This window comes from Sinocyclocheilus grahami, unplaced genomic scaffold, assembly GCF_001515645.1.
Source record: "Sinocyclocheilus grahami isolate Dianchi unplaced genomic scaffold, SAMN03320097.WGS_v1.1 scaffold95.1, whole genome shotgun sequence".
In the NCBI taxonomy this organism is placed as follows: Eukaryota; Metazoa; Chordata; class Actinopteri; order Cypriniformes; family Cyprinidae; genus Sinocyclocheilus; species Sinocyclocheilus grahami.
In genome coordinates this window covers 354,126-364,909 of record NW_015505274.1, presented here as the reverse complement: position 1 = coordinate 364,909, position 10,784 = coordinate 354,126, and the positions used below count along the sequence as shown (strand labels likewise).

At 38.1% G+C, this 10,784-nt stretch overlaps 1 protein-coding gene across 2 annotated transcripts; it reads right to left on the bottom strand.

Moving 5' to 3' along the window:
* Positions 1–210: 210 nt before the first annotated feature.
* On the bottom strand, positions 211–9,780 carry sh2d3cb (SH2 domain containing 3Cb). Of its 2 annotated transcripts, none has more exons than XM_016275502.1 (11): positions 9,679–9,780; positions 8,431–8,470; positions 7,196–7,324; positions 5,775–6,208; positions 2,909–2,985; positions 2,350–2,825; positions 1,831–1,946; positions 1,567–1,738; positions 1,296–1,407; positions 972–1,178; positions 211–702 (listed from the first exon to the last, which is right to left on the bottom strand). In XM_016275502.1, exons 1-11 carry the CDS (start codon positions 9,702–9,704, stop codon positions 533–535), a joined length of 1,959 nt encoding a protein of 652 aa, XP_016130988.1. In that variant the 5' UTR covers positions 9,705–9,780; the 3' UTR covers positions 211–532. The 2 variants fall into 2 exon arrangements, with proteins under 2 accessions (XP_016130988.1, XP_016130989.1); XM_016275503.1 differs by having other exon boundaries at positions 212–702; positions 9,696–9,773.
* Between the last annotated feature and the right edge of the window lie 1,004 nt (positions 9,781–10,784).

Below are 10,784 nucleotides of genomic sequence, written 5' to 3'. Positions count from 1 at the left end.
CTGGTATCAAAGTACATACACCACAATTTCAAATCAGTAGCTTGGCAATACATCAGATAAACAAACATTTCACTTGGAAACATACACCACAGTAAATTCAACAGAAGAGAGTCAAAGTAAATCAACTCTAAATTTATTTATGAATGATGTAAGCATAAAATAGTACAGTTAAAAATACACAATTAAAATCCGCAAAAAGTGTACCAACGAGTAAATATTACCCATTATTTTGTCATTGATTATATGACCAATAACAGTGCAATTAAACACATACTGCAGAGTTCAAAGTTAACAATATTAGCAGAGTTAAAGTTATTTCCTATATCACATTATATAAAACAAAAATATCATAAAAATAACATTGCAAATCAAATAAGTTAAAATTGCAGGATGTGTTCAGTTTATATACAGTGGCAGACATCCATCCCCTCTATAAACCTATGAAAAAAACAAAACCATGTAACTGTAAATAAATTCATAAAACTTAGTGGATATTCTGAAAAAAGTATGCGGCTAGCGGTCATCCCTTCTGTCATTTTGGCGAGTTAGAAAGCTCAAGCCTGTTGGACAGAGCTGTTAGCACTTCATTAAACTTTGAATAACGTTCATCTTTATTTCTTTCCACTCCACGGCTTCCCCACAGGAGACGCATCTGAAACTCTGTGAGGAAGACCTCCCGAACATCTGCTTCCTCCTGAAATCCTGCAAATGAAAAAAATCTGAAATAAGTAACATAATATACACCTGACCTAAAACATAACCTTTATGTTCACTGGATGTTAATTGAATGACATTTCATTTATAGCATGCACATTTTATGCTTATTTTTACCTTATTATTTTATACCTTGACTTTAAAGTGGACAGGGTTTAATAAATGCAACCCTTTTTTTCTTTATGAAAGTGTAGATATACTAAATAGTCCTAAAATTCTGTACCCATTAGAAATTGTTCATGTTATAAAGCCATTACCCTGCAGTTTGGTCTCTGCATTTGCACTGAAGATCCTCCCATTGCATGCAATCATACGTGCAGCATCCAGATGGCTCAAGACCATGGCCACTCCAGTGTCTGCACTTTCCCATGACTCTGACTCCTCAAGAGCCACAACATTTCTTTCAAGAAGGGACAGCAGAGGGAGCACATGGGGAAAAGTTGTGTCTGTGGATCTACTTATCTCTGAAAGAGAGTTTGAAGTTGTCAGAGGAGAATTTGAAATGGTAAGCAAACTGAATATTTAAAGCAACTTTGTGTAACAGACAGAACATGAATAAATTAGAACGTGTGAATGAATACCTTCTCCGTCATTCATCATCCTCATTGAGGGTCTAAGGGTTTTCTCATAAAGAACAGCACTTTCTGTGTACTTCTGACGTAAAACTGTCCATGTCTCATTCAAGCGGGCAATCTAAAAAGGAGAAGACTGATTGATCAGAACATTATAAACAATGTAATTATTATCAAATTTAATTTATTTACATGTTTTTATTCATTAACATTTTTTTTCTTTAAAAAAAATACTTTTTCTTCATAGTTCAAGAGAAATGCTTTCATCAGTCTTCCTAACCTGTGGTAATTCAAGACATTTCATAACTGTGGCAAAGCCAAACAAATTGCCTAAACAGCTCTTGAGTTCAGAGGCCAGGCAGATGGCTCTGTGCAGCAGGGTGGCTCTTTCATCAGCACGGCCCGTGCAGCCCAGCAGCTGAACAGCCAGCATTATGGACATGGTGTGGAACCTAAGGGGCAAGAAAGAGTTATTTGGTGTCATGTAATGTAGAAGTTGTCATGTCACAGGAAGAATTTATTGGACAAAGTAGGGGTAACCAACCTTTCAAGCAGATCTTGACGGAGATGATGTCCATGTGGGAGGGTAAGTAGCTCCAATCCTGAACTCACTCCCATCCCTTTCATCATATCATCAGAAGTATTCAGAATTTGAGCAACCTGCAGAGTGAAGATGAGTGATCTTGTTATTCAAGTGCACAAATGTCTTCTTTGCAGTACATAATATACTTGAAAAAAGAACATATTTAAATGTTCAGAGGATCCTGATTAATAATAATAATAAACAAAATAAGATATATTAATATTTCACTGTAAAATAGAAAGTATTAAAGGAAAAACACTGAAAACACTAAATCATAAGCTGGTTGTGTGAAAATTAACATGCTTCACTCTGAAACATGCAGCACATATGTATATATGACATCATATATGCATATGCGACTTGATAATTACACTAAGCCATATTGTGATTTTGGGTATATTTATATTAATTGTGCAGCTCTATGTAAGTAGAAAAGTAATCTAATCTCCAAACATTTATACTTTATACAATCAAACTTACCATGCAGTCAACTTTGGTGATATGCATTGCCATTGTCTTTATATCAACTTCAAACAGGATGTCCTTCACTTTTTTCAGTATTATGGTCTCCAAAGGTTTATTTTCTGGGGGCATCTGTGGTGACTGGTACATACTAGGTCTGAAACAGGAAACTGTGTCCATGGTGAAAGGCACTAAATAATCCTCATCATACTCCTCTCTGCAATCCAATGTCTGCATCTCATGTCTTAAAAAGGGATGATTTGTAGCCACAGGGTCAGCTTGAGAAATCACTGGGTCATTTTGAGGATGGTTTGCTTCTCTGTAATTTTGATGGGAATGTGTCATGGAGGACAGAAGATGTACTGTTGGTTCCAAATAGATGAGAGTGTTTTCAGGGGGAGATGAACAAAACTCACTGGACTTTTGGAGAACAGGTGATGAAGGGACTATTACAAACTTCCTGTTTTCGGAGGGGCTTCGTCGCCGCCTGGCCACTGGAGACAAAAGCAGATGAACAGTCACAATGCTATTCTCAGATTTTCTGGTTTTATTTGATTTCATAGGAAATTAATCTTACATGTGCTCATTAACACAGGGGAAGTTGACACTACAAGGCGCTGCTCCAAGGTGCCATCAAAACTCCTCACAACATCACTGTAGAACAGTGCAGTATAGGAGACAATCAGTTATTAAAACAAAACATATCTCATCTATTACAGGATTAGATTTATGTACAAAAAATGTTTATTCAATTTTTTATATGTTTTTGACAGAAGCCTCTTATGCTCACAGAGGCTGCATTTTTTAAAATCAAAAATACAGTAAAAATAGTATTTTGTTTTATTGTTTGTTCTTGTTTTGTCATTAAAACTACCTGCAGAGTTTTTGAACCTAGCATACCACACACTTTCCGGACAATTCCAGACATAACCTTTTATTGTGCTGGATTTAATGAACCACTACACACACAATTATCCTATGTTGGTCCTCGAGGGACTTTTCAGCAATTTGTGGAGCACGCTCTCCAACTGGATGGATTCCCCTTTACCGTGGGGGAGGTGGAGGAGGATCCGTCCCCTAAACTTTGGGGGCTATGCTCCTCAAGCTTTAGCAGATGAGGAGCTTGGGCTGCCACTTATTTTATCAGCCTGCCAGCCACTGGACGAGATTGGCGTCAAGTGTGGCGGACCCTCCATTGATGTTGGTCCAAGTAGCCGCCACCCCACAGTTTCCAGTCGTCATGGACACTACACCAGTGTTTCCGGGTGTTTCTGGTTTTTCCGTCACATCTGAGGCTACAAGGCTGATCCCTAGGCATTTGTGACTGGCTTCCAGTTTGGCAGACCCACCACTGATGTCAGTGTGAGCGGCTGGCATCCTGGCATCCTCCGCACTCTCTATTCTGGCGGCCTCAGTGGTTCTTCCACCATCTGCTGCCCTTCCAGTTATGGCAGGCACTATTTTGTGTGTCTGGGCCATACACACTTCTCCTGAGGCGGCGGTGACGCTACAGAACCTCCCGAGGTGGTGACAACCACTACAGAATCTCCTGAGGCAGCAGCAACTGCCATAGAATTCCAAGAGGCAGCGGCGACTGCGACTGCTACAGAAACTCCCGAGCTCTCTGTCTGTCCTGTCACAACCATGTAGTTCGTCTCTGAACTCTCTCCCTGTCCTGTTTTGGCCATGGAGGCCGTTTCTGAGCACTCTGCCTGTTTTGATATGACCACAGAGGCCGTTACCAACCACTCTGTGCTTTCTGTGCGACTTCTGCCTGATCCATCATGGTAGTGTCCTGCCCTGCCTTGGTGGTCTTCTGCTCTGCTTATTCTGCCCTGGCCGCCTGATCCGCCAACTCTGCCCTGGTTTTCAGCTCTGCCCAGCCACCTGATCCGCTGGTTCCACCTCCACCATGGTCTTCAGATCTGCCATCTCCTCCCTGTTTCGCCTCCACTCCTCCACCCTCCTGGACATTTTGTTGTGTGTTTTCTGTTTTATTTGGAGTGTCTAGTATCTACTCCCTAGGTGGGGGGCTATGTTACATGTTCCCTGTGTGTGTTCTGTCCCTGTCTGTGTGCCTTGTTTGTCTCCATAGTTCCTCCCATTAGTTGTCATAGATACTCTTTGGACCACACCCATCTGCTTGTTAGTTCCAATAGCAACTCATTGGGCCCTTTTGTTCTCCTGTCCATAAATAGCCCCTGTGTTCCCCTTGTGCCTTGTCAGTTGTTGTATGTAATGGTGCTGTTCTGCTTGTGTTTTGGTTCTTTGTTCCTAGTGTTTTTGGTTTACTGTTTGTTCTTCTTTTGTCATTAAAACTACCTGCATTTAGATCCATGTTCCATAACAAAGCAAAGACAAATTTTTCAGCAGCCATTACTCCAGTCTTCACTGTCACATGATCCTTAAGAAATCATTCTAAAATGCTGATTCTAAAATGCTCATTTATTATCTGGTTCTTATTATTATTGTCACGAATTCGGTTCATGGACTTCCGTTTATTCACCACCAGAGGTCACCCTTTCCATTTCATTGACTCTTGCACTACACAAACTGTTGCATAGCACCCCGGACTACATTTCCCATCATTCTTTGCACAATTTGCACACTGCCCTGATTGCACTCATTGCACACAGCTGTTTCTAATTACCTCATTCACTATATAACACCCACTCTAACCAACTTTCTCTGCTGAGTATATCTTTGTTTACTGTGGGTGACGCGGAGGAGGAACGCGACACTGTGTCTGTGACTGAAATGGCGGCTCTACCAGAGCACGCTCACAAGAGTCAGTAGTACCCACCTGTGAACTTCCTGCTCATCCTGTTCCGACCAAGGAGGCCGTCAATGAACTCCCTGTCTGTTCTGTTCCGGCCAAGGAGGCCATCTATGAACTTCCTGTTCCGGCCAAGGAGGCCATCTATGAACACTCTGCTCGTCCTGTTCCGGATGATTAATGTTTTCGTGGAGACCGTGATACATTTTTTCAGGGTTCTTTGATTTATGACATTTTCAAATGAACAGCAGTTCTTTAAAATCGTTGTCTTTACTGACACTTTACTGTCACTTTTTATCAATTGAATGCATTTATGAATAAAAGTATTTTTTTTACCCCAAGCTTTTGAATGGTAGTGTATTATGATTTCCACAAAAATATTAAAAAGCAAAAACAGCACTGTTCAATTCAGCTTTGCCATCACAGGATGGCATATTTTCCCAAAATTGTAAACAGTCTGTGGATCTGTGGCGCTATTAAACATTGTTTAAGCACCCTGACCAACCCAACAACAACAAAGAGAGCTCAACCAACAGGATGTGGGATGTGTTTAACTGACCAATTGCAGTTACTATTTTTGTTGATGCTTAAGGCTCAGAAATTACACACTTCATTTTTAATATCAACCATTTATGATTTTCTGAACAATTTCTATCATAAAACTCACCTCTGTGGTCTTATCTGCTCAATTTCCAAAGCCTCTGTCACAGTTATGCTTTCCCTTTTCTTTTGGCTTCCATTCTGTCTGGTTGGTGAGCTTACTGGACTGTTCTCCACACTTGGCAGCCCAAACATGGTTTCTAGGTATCTTAGTGGAAATGTCCTATTAACTGGTGAGTAAATGTAGGCACCACTCTGCTTTGTAAGAGGCTTTTTACTTCCAACATAGGAATGAACCAGAGCTGGCACAGAATCAAACGTTTCCTCCTCCAGAATGTACTGGGCTCGAATAAATGTGTCATAAGATCTGAGCAGAACCTTGTGGATGAGGAAATGAAGAGCTTTCTGGTTCCAGCAGCAGGTTAACACATATTCTCCAGTGCTAGTGAGGGAGTCATGGACTAGAAAATCCCCATCCCATTGCACAAGAGACTCAGACACCTGTAAGAAGCCATTATTAATTCATCAAATAATGTGTATTTTGAGATGAGGAAACACATTTACAAAAATTTGTAAATATTTGAAGATATTATATATTACAGTCTTAAAAATAAAGGTTCTTTATTGGCTTCTATGGTTCCATGAACAACCTTTAACCTCCTGAGACCCTGTGACCTCATATGAGGACATTATATTTTGGTGTATTTCTCTGAGACTATACATGCCACAGTTTTAAGTCTGGATGTCCTGTACAGAGCACATTCAGGGCTTTTCAGAGATACTAAATGTTTGGATGTTTCACTATGACCACTCCCTCTCCTTGGTCTTCAAATATGTCTAATACTAATTTAGTGACACTCTTATGGAAATAAATCAACATCTCAGGAAAATGTTATGGGGTTTCAAATCAAAATATGACTTTCTGTTACGAAACAGGATGTTGATTTCATACATGTCCTCATATGAGGACACTGGGACTAAAAGCATGTTTATTAGCATTTTGGGAGACATAAAAAATTAATAGGGAAAGAAATTATGTTTCAATATTCTATGAAATATTATATATTATTATAAAAATCTTGTCAAATATTACTCCCATTATTACACTTCTTTTTTCATTACATGTTGCCCAAAAAACACATTAATATGCAAATTAGATTTAGTTTATAGATACATTGCATATAATGAGAAAACCCGGTAATGGCCATTTTACACACATTTTGCAGAAAGATGGTATATCAAATCATTCTGTTATAACATAGTTGAGAATCATCTTTATACAAAGTTCGGTGAAAAAAAAAAAATCCTGAAAACTAAAAATGTATTGGTGATTTTTTAAATTTAGTCCCGATGTCCTCTACCGAGGACATAGCATAACTTATGAAGGAAATGTAATTTTTTACATTTTTTTTAATGCTCTAAACAATGTAAAGACATGAAAAAAACCTTTATTTCTATAAGTGTACCTAAAGATATTTACAATCTCACCTCCCAAGGTATGCGACCATGGTACCAGCCATGACTTGATAAGTTACAGCTGCTCAATTTCAGCTCTTTCTCCAACTCCTGCTTTAGTTTGTCTGATGGGGAATTTAGCTGGCATGTCTCTTTAGAAAACTAAAGTAAATAAAGCAATGATGAGAAACCATAAGAATGAAGAAAACGTTAGACACTTCCTATGAAACTAATGGCTCACATCAAGATTGTGGTTCTGGTCAGCTGTTAAGGTGACATCATTGTGTTTACAGTTTGTAATAGGCTAATATATATCACTGCAGTAATATAGACCTATTATTGCTAAAAATATTGTGTGGAGTCTTACAAGCACCAACTAGCCCTATTATCCATTATATTTATGTTCATCTGGAGCAATAAAACTGATAAAAGTGAACTTAAATGATGGGAAAATATCCTGCATTTAAAATAACCATTGTGCAGAAAGACAAACGACAGTAATGGTGAAAATACTGCTTTTGTTCTAGAGGCTACAACAGAACTACCAGTGGTATAATGTGAAACATCTCTACTTAAATGTGAGCCCATTTTAAGTTGCTCTAAAATAAACAGCAACATTTGGCACAGTTGGTTGCCTACAGTAACCCTGTTTATCCTCAACCATTCCAAGCCCTTTTGTGTGACCCATCCTAATTCAATTAGAGTTTAATGGCTAAGCTCTCAGATTCCTTTGTGACTAACACTTTGTGTCACCAGCAAAGCAAAATCACCTTCATAATTTTATCCTTAATAGTCAATGCTCATCATTTTTTACCAAAAGTCAAAGAGACAGTTCACCAAAAAATTAAAATTCTGTCATTCATTTATTCACTCACATGTCATTCCAAACCTGTATGACTTTCTTTCATCAGCGGAAGGCAAAAAGAAGATATTTTGTAGAATGTTGATAACTAAACAGATTCGCTCCCAATGACTTCTGTTGTATGGACAAAACATACAATGGAAGTCAATGTGAACAGAAACTGTTTAGTTATCAACATTCTACAAAATATCTTCTTTTGTGTTCCACAGAAAAAAGAAAATCAAACAGGTTTGGAATGTAAATGTTGACAGAATTTTCATTTTTTGGGTGAACTATCCCTTCATGATCTGCATGACTGAAAAATATAGACTAAAACCTGAAAGAACAAGTTTCCTCTTAATAATGTCACAATGCCACCCTGAAACTTGTCAAGTTAATATATTACAAGTATCACACAGTAGCCTACCTTTACATAAACGCCACTGTTTTCCATGAGATCAGAATGCCTGTAAATGCAGAAAAAGTGATAAAATTAGACCAGCGTGGTCACCAATATCAAAATGTGGTATTGAGCTATGATTCATGTGTTTGTTTCTGAGTGGAAAGACTTATTTATAAGCATAACTTCACATTAGAGTGACAGGCAGGTGGCTCCAATGCAGGAAACTTTCACAGGAAAAACGCATGCTGCTCTTTCCCATGACCACTATATCCTCTGTGTATTAGGGGATGCATTTACACAGTTCAGTACATTAACTGCTGAACCACAGACAGATCTACACCCAGTTACAGCCTGCTGTGTCCATTCCCAAACAAGAAGCCTCCATGCCGGACAGCCTGAATATCTTAGAGATTACAACACCAGTTCCCTCTCACGGTTTCACAATCAGATATTTAATGTTCTGTACAGAACGCAGCTTTCAGGGCTGGAAAAAAAACCAGCACTTAAAAAACAAAATGTTAAACACATTCCTCAACAGTCAGATGAATACCACAAAGACTCATGAAATCTGAATTTCTTAACAAGGGTTTTTTTTTGTTCTCCAGTATAAAAATAGAAATTTTCTCACCTCAATGGCATTTTTAAAAATGTTTTAAGCATAAATGGCACTACATTTAGTTAGATTTTTATTTAGAAAATATCTGCCATATATGGAATAAGAAAAAACATCTGAAAACAAGTCTCAATATCAATAAAACAATTTAGTTTGCAAATAAATGTTACAGATGTTAATTTTTATTTTCTGAAAAACTAGATAACATTAACACGTTTTAAGAAAATGATTTTTCAGTACATCAAAACATATGGCATACACATATTAGAAGACACTTTTAACACCTTACTCTGATGTTTACATTATAAATCATACGTCTCCTAAACAACCTTTTAACAACCATAAACCTCCCACCAGCAAGGGATTCTCAGAAACTCATTCTCCTCGACAGAACACTCCCCAGACTTTTCACTTGTTCTCAGTAAGAAAACAAAAAAAAACAAAACCCTCCTCAAATACGACATTCGACATGACAGGATGAGAAAGAGCACGCTTGTTTTCCTCAGGGAAATCAAGAAGAAAATGAAACAAAATTGCAGTATATCAAAAAAGTATATGGCATAAACATATTAAAAGACACTTGAACACCTTACACCAAAAATGTAGCGTACGTTATTAATCAGACGTCTCCTAAACAACATTTTAACAACCATTCCTACCAGAAAGGGATTCTCACCAAAGTCATTCCCTTTAAAACACTTGTTAGACCCTCCACATGTGCGGCATGCGATATGACAGGATGAGGATGAGCACGTTGTTTCTCTGTGTTGTCCTTTGTGATCTGTTCTCGCTGTGTTGTCTAACCGAATCCGAATGGAAACGTAGGAATGTCAGACCCAGAAAGCTGAGCACGAAAACACATTTCTAAACAGGCAGTTACATAAGGAGCAGACTCCCCTCCCCGAACCTCTCTACTCCTCTCAGACATCCATAAACAAGCACCATCTATCACTATAAACACAAAAGACGTACTGACAATGTAACTTTACCCTAACATGTGACAATTTACCCTTTACTATAAAGAGTGCAGATCAGTGTAGAACTCATTGCTATAGAATTTGACTTTCATTCCATGTGTTAAAGTTGTTTAAATAACCTTAGCTGTCATTAACCACTATTAACCCATGGTCATCATGAGGCTTGTCCAGCTACATGATCCGCTAGTGAGTGAGAGGGCATCCATCATTGTCATGTTGTGTGTTTTGCTATTGTTCTTTGCTACAATGTTGCAGTGTCTCATGATGACGTCGTTTTTAATGTATCTTTCTCACCCCTCCCCCTACAACTTGGCAACTTCATCATACTCCCAAAATGCCTGTTTTTGTCATTTGTACGCCTAAAGTGTTTGTTTGTTTCGACAGTTCAGCAATACCAACTGAGGCTTGCAGATGCACATGGTCTCATTCAGATCACTGTATTATTCCCTGTGCCGGTCTCTGAGTGGCTCAGCTTGCAGATAAAGCACAGGAAGCTTTTATTTTCTTTAAAAAAATGTATTTAGCATTTAAAAATGGCATAACTAAACAAAATATAAAGCTAACACCAGTATGTAAGTAACACGAGCTATCATCCCTTTTAAATAAAGATAAATTTTACCAAGTTCAAGATTAAGTTGAGGATGATTCTCACAGAACTGCATTTTCTGTAAGAATTTTTCAAGATAAATTAAAAAATGTTTAATTTTCATAATTTAAATGGATGTAGCCTATACAGTGCAACAGCAAAAAAACAGAGGAAAAAAAACAAATGTCACATTTGTTTATAT

Bases quoted from the DNA above. Each gene is read 5' to 3' on its own strand.
- sh2d3cb (XM_016275502.1), bottom strand. From the start codon at position 9,704: ATGACTTTGGTGAGAATCCCTTTCTG. The intron at 6,209-7,195 runs GTGAGATTGTAA...GGCTTCTTACAG, and splicing joins ATGGTCGCATACCTTGGGAG to GTGTCTGAGTCTCTTGTGCA. The intron at 2,826-2,908 runs GTAAGATTAATT...TTTTGTCTCCAG, and splicing joins CCCTGTGTTAATGAGCACAT to TGGCCAGGCGGCGACGAAGC.